Below are 11,953 nucleotides of genomic sequence, written 5' to 3' on the forward strand. Positions count from 1 at the left end.
ATCGTTCATCTTTAGGTTTGATATTTTTGCACGTTGATTTTGCTATTCTCGTGCCAAAATTCTACTTTTTTAGATTATTATTATTTTCTCCTTCTTCTCAAGCTCTTTCAAGTCTCTCTTTTACGTATATAATCTTATTTTAACAATAAAATATTTTTTAGTTCCATATTTCGTAGAAATAATTTAGCACTTAATCTATGTCATGGAGGTTTTGCATTCAAACTCTTGCAACTTATTAGTGATCTTCATGCCATTTGTTGCTTCACTAGCTTAATTCAAATACTTGTGTTTTTTCTTCTAATGGGTTTTCAAGATTTTTTTTATGCACCTGCTAATTCCAAGTTTTGACATGCAAGTCGAGGAGAATATCATAGGTCTACAATTGACATTGTTTCCATCCTTGATAATTTTTAATACGCCCGTACTAAAATAGATTATTATTTTTTTTTCGCAATCCTTCAATTTAGCAAGTCCAATCCTTGTGCGCTTGATTGATCATAATTTCCTTATCAATTATCTTAATCTCAAGCGTTTCAACAAATTCGTATTGACATATTTTCTATTAAAAAAACCTTCCTTATTAGATCCATTAATCAGTTGTTAATCACACTCTTAAATGCTTTATTCTTGACCTGCTGCATACCTACTCTGCGCTTACCCAAATATTACATTTTTTGTTTGACATAAGTCAACCTTTCTCGTCAATTCGTTCTAAACTTAGATCATTTTCTCTAGTCTAGAGCTCTTATTCTACAAAATCATGATTTTTTTTTACTTTATCTTCATTTGTATATTCTCATGCGCTAACACTTTATTTCGTTTCTAAAATTTTATTTTTATTTTTGTCTAGCATTGAATATTGTTTTGGCTGTGAATCTGCATTAAGGAAAAATATAATGACAGAAGAATTGAAAGCATTCAACAACAATATGGGTTTAGTGCAAGCACAAAATGATGATAACGAGAAGAATGTGGTTCGAAGAAATGTATTAGTCAATCTGACAAATACCTTTAGCCTTCTTCCTACCACCACTAAGGCTTCCGGCTCAACTCAAAATATTTGTTTAACCATGCCTTCTCTCTCATCTTCTACCTACTCTTTTGCTATTCTTTCTAGACTTTTGAATGAACTACGTGTGATCTGATTCCCATTGGTAGCGGAATACGTAGGCGCCCATGTTGGGTTCGGTCTAGATAAAATAAAAAATTCACTTTTCCCAAAAGCAAAACTGGGACAGCTTTGCAGAGGACCTATAATCCTTCGAAAATACAAAGGTTATGATTACGAGCCATATTCACGCCATAATTGCTTCAAAGCCATAGCAACAAGAAATGCAGATTCAACGCCAAAACTTCGTAGTTCAATGCAAGGCAACCATTTTATTTTATACTAACAAATTTTCTTTGAATAATGCAAAGGCTATTTTTTATTTATTCTTGAATGACAGCACCATGAGGCCCAACATCAAACCAGAATTCGCAAGATTCAAATGGTGCAATATAATCAAGAATGAAATATGAAATTCACAATTTTCTTTGAGCATAGGAATCTCTTGAAAATCAATGTCACCAAGGTGGAAGGTTCCTAAATTATGAGCAGCACATTAGGAATTTTCGTTAATGCTACACTGCACTGTTAATGTTTGCTAATACAAGAGGCATTATACGTGGGATAATTGCTACTACAAGGCATTGCATCAAGCTTGCAAATACTATATTATGAATTTTGCTTTCATGAAGACAGTACACCGAGCTCTGCACTGCATTTTGAATATTAAGTATTGCAAAGACATTGCAACATGCCTTCCATATTAGATTATCAATGTTTTCTACTACAAACAAATTGCACAAATCTCAATGCATTGCACCAAAATTCATATTTACAAGTTTGCACCATATATTGGGTTAGTCCACCTTAAAATGGGACATATCGAGTTCGTCCACCCTAAAATAGGATATGAGTTTATCCACTCTCTAATAGGATATGGGTTCATCCACCATAAAATAGGATATGAGTTCATCCACCCTCTAATAGGATACAACATATATTGTAGCACATTCCATAGGTACCCACCTTCTAATGTGGGTATTGCATCACATTTCATAGGCACCCACCTTCTAATGCGGGTATTGCAGCACATTTCATAGGCACCCACCTTCTAATGCGGGTATTGCAGCACATTTCATAGGCACCCACCTTCTAATGCGGGTATTGCAGCATATTTCATAGGCATCCACCTTCTAATGCGGGTATTGCAGTACATTTCATAGGCACCCACCTTCTAATGCGGGTATTGCAGTACATTTTATAGTCGCTCACCTTTCTAATGCGGGTATTGCAGCACATTTCATAGGCACTCACATTTCTAATACGGGTATTGCATTACATTTCATAGGTGCTCACCTTTCTAATGCGGGTATTGCAGTGTATAATATCTTGAAATTTCTTTAAATGCATGCCCAAATGCTTTTCTAATATATTCAAATGCACTGCATAAATGCTTTCAATTATTATTAAATGCACTGCATAAATGCTTTCAATTATTATCAAATGCACTGCATAAATGCTTTCAATTATTATCAAATGCACTACACTAATATTTTCCAATATATTCAAATGCACTGCACTAATGCTTTCTAATATATTCAAATACACTGCACTAATGCTTTCTAATATATTCAAATATACTGCACTAATACTTCCTGATATATTCAAATGCACTGCACAAATGCTTTCTAATGCACTGTACAAATGCTTTCAATTATTATCAAATGCACTGCACAAATGCTTTCAAATATTATCAAATGCACTGCATAAATGCTTTCAAATATTATCAAATGCATTGCACAAATGCTTTCAATGCTTTCTAATGCACTCCACAAATGCTTTCAATTATTAATCAAATGCACTGCACAAATGCTTTCAATTATTATCAAATGCACTGCATAAATACTTTCAATTATTATCAAATGCACTGCACAAATGCTTTTAATTATTATCAAACGCACTGCACAAATGCTTTCAATTATTATCAAACGCACCGCACAAATGCTTTCAATTATTATCAAACGCACCGCACAAATGCTTTCCACTATTATCAAATGCACTGCACAAATGCTTTCCACTATATTCAAATGCACTGCACTAATGCTTTCCACTATATTCAAATGCACTGCACAAATGCTTACAATATATTCAAATGCATTGCACAAATGCTTTCTTATATATTCAAACGCACTGCACAAATACTCTCAAATATTATCAAATGCACTGCACAAATGCTTTCAAATATTATCGAATACACTGCAAATGCTTTCAAACATTATCAAATGCACTGCACAAATGCTTTCGATATATTCAAACGTGCTGCACAAATGCTTCTTATATATTCAAATGCACCGCACTAATGCTTTCTTATATATTCAAACGCACTGCACAAATACTCTCAAATGCACTGCACTAATGCTTTTCGATATATTCAAATGCTTTATTGCGCTCCAAGTGGCTCTCAATTGTTTTTTTACTGCTTTGCACAAATGCTTTAAATACAATTGTATAAAACGCTTGCAAAAGTTGCAATATTTGCAAATACGTCATTTTCATTAATCATTGACTTGAGAAGTTGCAATCTTCATAAATTATTTGGGTTAAGGCCTCATTTCATTAATCATTGCTGAAAGGCATCATTCTCATGAGTCATCGGCTAACCCTATTTTCATAGGCTTTATTTAATCATTACGGTTCGCAAGACCGCATTATATATACTCGCACTCTAGAGGTGTCATTCCCATAAGCTTATTGCACATTGCTTTATATTTAATATTTACTAATTGTCTTATCAAGTTTAAGTTTTGCAGAAATCGCAGCATAACGTGGAATTGTTTCTAAGCAGTGAACGGGGGATGTTTGTTGGAAAGTCAAACTCACCAACAATGATCATGAATCTACTCTCGAACTCTACTCAACCTACTTCCATAATTCAGGTTTTAAAATCCAGTCTCGCCATTATTCGTTATTGGGACGATTTCTTTGGGGTTAGGCTTTACTTCGTTCTTCCCAATATTCTCGCCCCTTGTCGAGTTCAGGTTTTTAATTCCACTTTATCTCTTTATATTGTCAATACGCTCCCTTTTGCTTCGCTTCATTTTTCATAAACTTCATTTCAACATTGATGGCCGGGACAAAATTGGCTATTATGTCAACTTCTTTGCCCAAAAACTCTTTCATCATCTTCGGTCAAAGAGGGACAGCTGTTGACACCCAATTTTTACCCTCAACAATGTAATTTTTACAAAAAATAATAATAATACAATAATAATAAAATATATATATAAAATTAAATAATAATAATAATAATAAAAAAATATTTTAATTTACTACTCATACATATATTAATACTATATTAATAATGCCCATCACCCGTTGTCCCCTATTTAAAAAATAAATAATAATAAACATTAAATAATAATAAAATATATAATTGTTTTCTTTTCATCCAAATAATTTTAAAAAATGAATATAATAATATATATATATATATTTTCCGCCGCGCTTTTGTACCATTTTAATATATATATATATATATATATATATATATATATATATAATATTCACCCGAATTCCTATTTAAAAAATAAATAATAATAAACATTAAATAATAATAAAATATATAATTGTTTTCTTTTCATCCAAATAATTTTAAAAAAAATGAATATAATAATATATATATATATATATATATTATATTCATCCGATTTTTTTTATTATTTTTTATTTATCTTTTTAATAAAAATTAAAACATTAATATTATTTTAATCCACGCGTGCCCCGCCCATCATTCTTTGTCCATTTTAAATATATATATATATATATATATTCACCCGAATTCCTATTTAAAAATAAAAATAAAAAATATATATATTATAAAAATTCATCCAATTTTTTTTTAAAAATAAAAAATTTAAATAAAATATATATATTATTATATGTTTTGTCCCCCTTCCCATATCCCTATACCATTTTTTATTTCATGCTTGTCCCCTGCACATATACCCATATTAATATTATATCTCTTTTCCAAAATATATATATTCACATCCGATTTTATTTTTAAAATAAATAATTGATGAAATAAAAATAAATAATATTAATTTATACCACGCGTCCCCATATATATTCTTCCGAAAATATATATATATATATATATATATAATAAACAAATCCAAGCGTGCACCCCTTTCCCCATATATATTCTTCCGAAATAATAAACAAATACACGCGTGCCCCCTCCCCATACCCTATATTAATATTATATTAATTAACCCATAATCTTTTGTCCCCTCTTCAATATATATATATATAAAAAAAAAAAATATTCTTCATCCAAAAAATAAATAAATATAAATATATTAATTTCCCATCAATATACATATATATATATATATATATATATATTTCAACTATTTTTTTTTCTTCTTCTATTCATTCTGTATTATTTTAATAATCCGCCCATTCCGCATTATTTAAATATTCCGCTCATTTCCTATTAATTATTATTTTTCCGCCGTTTCGTATTATTTTAAAAATTCGCCCGTTCCGTATTATTTTAATAATCCGCCCATTCCGCATTATTTAAATATTCCGCCCATTTCGTATTAATTATTATTTTTCCGCCGTTCCGCATTATTTTATATTTTCGCCCACTCCGCATTATTTTAATTATCCGTTATTATTATTATTATTATTATTATTTTATTTTTTTTTAATTTCTATCTCCCTATAAATAGAGGGATTAGACAGAACAATTGGGGGCTTACACTTACACGGACAGGAGAAGAAAGAAAAAAACGCAGACAAAAAAAATAAACTCTTACACTGATTTTGAATATTTCTTTCAAAGTATTTTTGAATTTGCACTTAGCTTTATTTTTAAAAACGAGGGTAGATTCATGACCAAATCATCCCCGTTCACTGCCCTGCAACAGGTAATATTTACTTCATGTTCCTTTGTTTTATTCGTTGTCATTATGCTTAAATATTATCCTAAAAATGCTAGCCTCCTAATTTCGTCACTCTCTTTTTGTTTGCATGAACACTTCGGGAGCAAAAATGGAGTTTCAATGTAATCTTCATTCCCTCACATGGAGCCGATATCCTTATTATTATTTTTACTATTGTTATTATTATTATTATTATTATTGTCGTTATTATTATTATTTTAATTATTATTGCTATTATTATTAGTAGTATATTTTATTTTCTGTTATTACTATTATTATTATTATTTTCGCTATCAATATTATTAATAGAAGTAGTAGTATGTTTATTTCTCCGTTAGTATTACTATTATTATTATTATTATTATTATTTTCGTTATTCATATTAATATTATTATTTTCATTATTAATATTATTAAGAGAAGCAGTGGAATGTTTATTTTTCTGTTAGTATTACTATTATTATTATTATTATTATTATTATTATTATTATTATTATTATTATTATTATTATTTTCGTTATTCATATTAATATTATTATTTTCATTATTAATATTATTAAGAGAAGCAGTGGAATGTTTATTTTTCTGTTAGTATTACTATTATTATTATTATTATTATTATTATTATTATTATTATTATTTTCGTTATTCATACTAATATTATTATTTTCATTATTAATATTATTAAGAGAAGCAGTGGAATGTTTATTTTTCTGTTAGTATTACTATTATTATTATTAATATTATTATTGTTATTGTTATTATTATTTTCGTTATTATTATTATTAGTAGTAGTAGTATATATTTTTATTATTACCGTTTTTATTATTATTATTATTAGTAGTAGTATTTTATTTACTGTTAGCATTATTATTATTATTATTATTAGTTTATTAATATTTTCGTAATTATTATTATCATTATTAGTAGTACATTTGTTTACTGCTATTATTATTAATGTTACCATTATTATTATTATGTTATTATATGTATTATTATTTTCGTTATTAATATTATTAGTAGTACTATTATTATTATTATTATTATTATCATTTTCGTTATTATTATTATTATTATTTGCATTATTATTATTATCATTTCGTCATTATTATTAATAGCTATTTTTTACTATTATTATTACTTCGTTAATATTACTATCATCATTTCATTACTATTATTATTATTATTATTATTTTCGTCATTATTATTATTAATAGTAGCAATGTTTGTTTTTTTTATTCACTATTATTACTATCATTGTTAGTATTTTTGTTATTATTATTGTTATTACTATTATCATTACTAGTATAGTTATCATTATTAATATCATCATCATTATCATTATTATTATTATCATTATTTATTGTTATTATCATTATTATTATTATCATTATTATATTTATCGATATTTTATTTATGATTATTATTATTATTATTATTATTATACTACTAATGTTATTATTTTATTATTATTATATGTTATTGTTATTTGTTATTAACGTTATTATTTATTATGCTTATTGTTATTATTCTTATTCTTATTATTATTATTGCTATTGTTATTATTATCTATTTATTATTATTCGTATTATTGCTATTATATTTACCGTTATCATATTATTATTATTATTATTATTATTATTATTATTGCTATTATTATTATTGTTGTTGTTATCACTATTTATCATCATTATTATTATTATTATTATTATTTACTTATTATTATTATTATTATTATTTTTGTTATTATTATTATCATTATTATACTAGTATAGTTTATTTACTATTATTATTATTACTATTATTGTTGTTGTTGTTGTTGTTATGAGTTGTAGTTGTATTTTATTTTACTGTTAGTATTATTATTATTATTATTACTATTATCATTAGTATTAGTAGTATTTCTATCTACTATTATTATTATTATTATTATTATTATTTTCTTCATCATTATTAGTAGTACTAATAGTAGTAGTAGTATTTTTATTTACTGTTATTATTATTATTATCGTTACTATTATTATTCGTAGTATTTTATTTTACTATTATTATTATTAATATTATTATCGTTATCTTTATTAGTATTATTAGTATTAAATTCGTTATCATTATTATCATTAGTATTTTTATTTCTATTATTATTATTATTATCGTTATTAGTATTATTTAGTGTTACTATCATTATTATTATTATTATCATTATTATTATTATTATCATTATTATTATTATTATTATTATTATTATTATTTACTGCCGTTATTAATATTATTATTTCTATTATTATTATTATTATTTATCATATTATTATTATTATTGTCGTTGTGTTCTCACCAATGCAATAGCTAACATTATATGGATATTTAGATTTGTGAAACTTTAATTAAAATGGTTCATCATAATAAAAGAAAATCAATATTTTTCTTTAAGGAATAGTTATTAAAATATATATATATCGCATTTAAACACTCACTTAGTTACTAAGCTTTGTTTTCAAAACTTTTGAGCAACCTTTTTTTATAATTTTAATCATTTAACCTAAGTTTGGCCGGTAATCGTTTTTAACGAATCTTGAAGGATGCCTAACCCCTTCCCTTTAGGATAACTAGAACCCTTATCTAGAATCTCATAAGCTAAGTAGACCACTAATCGGAGATCATTCTTTAGCTTTGAATAAGTTAATTATTTAGGTATCCTAATTTACCTTAAAAAATAATTAGGTGGCGACTCCTTAAAATTAAATAATTTAGGAATCATCAATATGTTGTACACCGTTTGACCTCGAGTTAAAATGGGGTATAACAATTCTCACCATCAAAGACATGAGAAACTATTTGTGAAAAGCTGATTTCAGTCTCCTTTGATTAGATAGAAACTTTTATGATGGAATTGATAAAATGAACCGACCTTGAAGATGGTGATTCTACACCTCTCGCAAGTTTTAAAAATTCAATTAAATATCTTGATCGTATGGAATATCATATGAAAATTAAATTAAAATATCCAATAATTTCTTACGTTTATTGATAGTATCGACTATCGAATGAGTCAATCTGTTCTTAAGAAAAAATGATGATTATCTTTCCTCCCACTACTAAAGAACTTTGATGTTAGTATCATGAACCTTAATTTCCATGAGCCACTTTCAAGCAATTGAATTCCTACTAAGAAAAATATAAAGGTATGTCTTTTTCTTTATTTTAGATGTGAATATGTATTGAAATATTTTTGAATTGTGAACCATTGTATTCAAAGAAGTTCTAAATTTCCTGATTTATCTTTTAATTATTTCAAATTAAAGTTTATAATATATAGTTGAGGATTATTATGAACTTAAAGAAACATTCCAAATACTAACACATACATAGTTTTATTAAACAAAGGACAAATTTCATTACATAGAAAGCGGTTAATTAATTAAAATCCAAATTTATCAGTGTTTGGTACAATTTGTAGGTAAGAAAGAGAGCTTGTGATTTACAATATCATATCCAATAAGGAAATTCATCTGTGCCAAGTTTCCATAAACACCAAATTTACCACCACCCCCATCAACAATTGACAGACAACTCAAATCATCAATTTTTGCAAATGTATTCATAGGTAACAACTCGATATCAGCATCTGTGAAATGGAACACAATCTTAGGAATTTTATTCACAACGCTTTTCGCCTCGTAACATAGCGGAAGTGGGCCATGTTCTTTCCTCTTTTCTGTTGAGACATAATATTATAATTAAATAACTATAAGTGTGATTAATTAAACGTTTAAAAAATAGTCTCATAATTTAATTTTACCTCCAATCATTTCCACTAAAGTCGATTCCAATTCGTTGTAAAATTCCCCAGGGACCATTGTCAATGTTGTACCAGAATCAATTATAATGTTTCCCAAGTCTTCATCAGCAGTAGAAGAATTCATGAGTTGTGAAGATTTAAAGTACTCTAACTTCTTACCTCCAACGCTAACACTTTCGAGATTTAGAAAGTAGAATATATCGGTGTCCTTTCGAATTATGGGAGTTGTAAGAACGTTAGGCCCCGACACAATTGCCTTAGGACCAAAATTAATTTTACTTGTAGTATTGGGAGGACGAGAAGATGGTGATAAATCATCATTTGGGACTAAACAATAAGAGAATTTCCCTTTAATTTGTTTATCAAGTTGATTAATAATAGAGATTTTTGAATCTCCTAATCCCACAATCCCAGCAGTACGATTGCTGAAAGTGCCACCATTATCATGTCCACAACCAAAAATAACATGTGGAATTGAAATATTACTATGGACCTTTTTGGTTTTAGATGTTGTTGATGCAAATGTGAATGTCTCAGAAGCAACATCACCAATACTATGAGAATTATCACCATAACGCACCTCATATTCACAAACATTTTTTCTAACACAAGTTGGATCTCTCACTAGCTCACATTCCTTACTATGACAACCAATTATTTTATAAGTTGAGCTTTTTTGAGGATCGAAAAAGGGTAAGATTTGTTTATAACAATGAGTACACGGCTTGCATTGTATCCATGTCAATTCACTCCCAGTGTCAGCAACTACAAAGGTTTCCCTTGGGGGCGTACCGAGGGAAATTTTCATTAAATAATCTCCTTGATCTGGAATGATGTTTGATTGAATAGCTTGATTCATGAAGAAAGATGCTCGGGAGAAAGATCGTTGACATGCATCTCGGAGGCGTTGAGAAGGGGTGATGGAAGGGTTATAATAGGGAGAAAGAGGAGAATCGCGGTGAATAAGATCAAGAGTGAATCCATCTAAATCATGGTTGGTTTTGGCCTTTCTACATGAAACTAAAGTAAGTTGAGAGAAAGCCAAAAAGGCTAAAATGGATAAAAGAAAAAAAACTTTAGAATTCATTTCCTTGGCTAGGATTTAAGGAGAATAATAGGTTTTAGAAATGTGCACTATGAATAAAGGAAGTTATAATTAGTGCCATTTTATAGCTCGGCAAAAAAAAAATGAAGAGAGAGAGAACAAGAAGAGTGAATGTATTAAGAAATACTAATTTTGGTTAGGGAAAATATTTCACGTAAGGATATTAATTAATGTTGAGAAGAAGAAAAAGATATGTAAGTTAGAAAATAATGCTAAATACAGAATAGGTAATGGAATTATATATAAGTTGATTGCATAAAGAGATTTTCCATAAAACAGATAATGCTACCAATGGGTTAACTGAGTCTGTTGAGACATGTTATCAAGTGAAACTCTTGTCAATTAAGAAAGGCTGTTATTTCATAAATCGAAGGATTTTAAACTTTTCAAGACATTTATGTGAAGTTTGGCCTTTGTTTAAGAATAGAACATACATATCTAGTTTTTTTGTTGTTAATCATGAGCACGACTACATTTTCAGTGTGAAACGAAGATCAAAGAGAATATTTATTGCGTGATCTACAATATATTAAGTGTCCGTATGTCATTCACATCAAGTGGCCAATATTATTACTAAATAGGACTAGTAAATTTGAAATCGAACGGTAGAAAATTGTCTCTCTTAAAATCCATGTAAACTTAGAGAATTCAGAGCACACAAAAAAAAATGATCTTTATAGGTGGTACTTTAATTGAAAATATGCTTTAGCTATTTTTTACATCTACTTTAGGTCCGATCGAGAATTCGACCCGAGACACTATTCAAGGCCTGACACCAACATCCGACAAGGAACTCGATATTTAAACTGAGATCCAATCCCGACACTCGAATCTAGGCACGGCCTCAACCCCAATACTTGACTCGGGACTTGATCTCGATTCTCAACCTGGGACCCATTATTTGAACTGGGACCCGACCACAAAAATAGGACCCGACACCCAAAGTCAGTACTCGAACTTTGACACCAATTACGGGACCCAGCTTTCGAATCAAGATCCTAGCCAACTTCCGACTCGAAACCTGACTTTCAAATTGGGATCTAACCTTGAATC

The 11,953-nt window shown here is 28.1% G+C and overlaps 1 protein-coding gene across 1 annotated transcript; it reads right to left on the minus strand.

The window, feature by feature from the left end:
* Positions 1-9,430: 9,430 nt before the first annotated feature.
* On the minus strand, positions 9,431-10,884 carry LOC129888438 (aspartic proteinase CDR1-like). The gene is made up of 2 exons (XM_055963411.1): positions 9,796-10,884; positions 9,431-9,711 (listed from the first exon to the last, which is right to left on the minus strand). Exons 1-2 carry the CDS (start codon positions 10,880-10,882, stop codon positions 9,431-9,433), a joined length of 1,368 nt encoding a protein of 455 aa, XP_055819386.1. The 5' UTR covers positions 10,883-10,884.
* Positions 10,885-11,953: the final 1,069 nt, after the last annotated feature.

Source organism: Solanum dulcamara, chromosome 5 (assembly GCF_947179165.1).
Source record: "Solanum dulcamara chromosome 5, daSolDulc1.2, whole genome shotgun sequence".
Taxonomy (NCBI): domain Eukaryota; kingdom Viridiplantae; phylum Streptophyta; class Magnoliopsida; order Solanales; family Solanaceae; genus Solanum; species Solanum dulcamara.

What these genes read in the sequence shown, in the direction of transcription:
- LOC129888438 (XM_055963411.1), bottom strand. Translation starts at nt 10,882, where the DNA reads ATGAATTCTAAAGTTTTTTTTCTTTTATCCATTTTAGCCTTTTTGGCT. An exon ending in TTTAGTGGAAATGATTGGAG is followed by an intron (nt 9,712 to 9,795) that starts GTAAAATTAAAT and finishes ATGTCTCAACAG; the next exon opens with AAAAGAGGAAAGAACATGGC.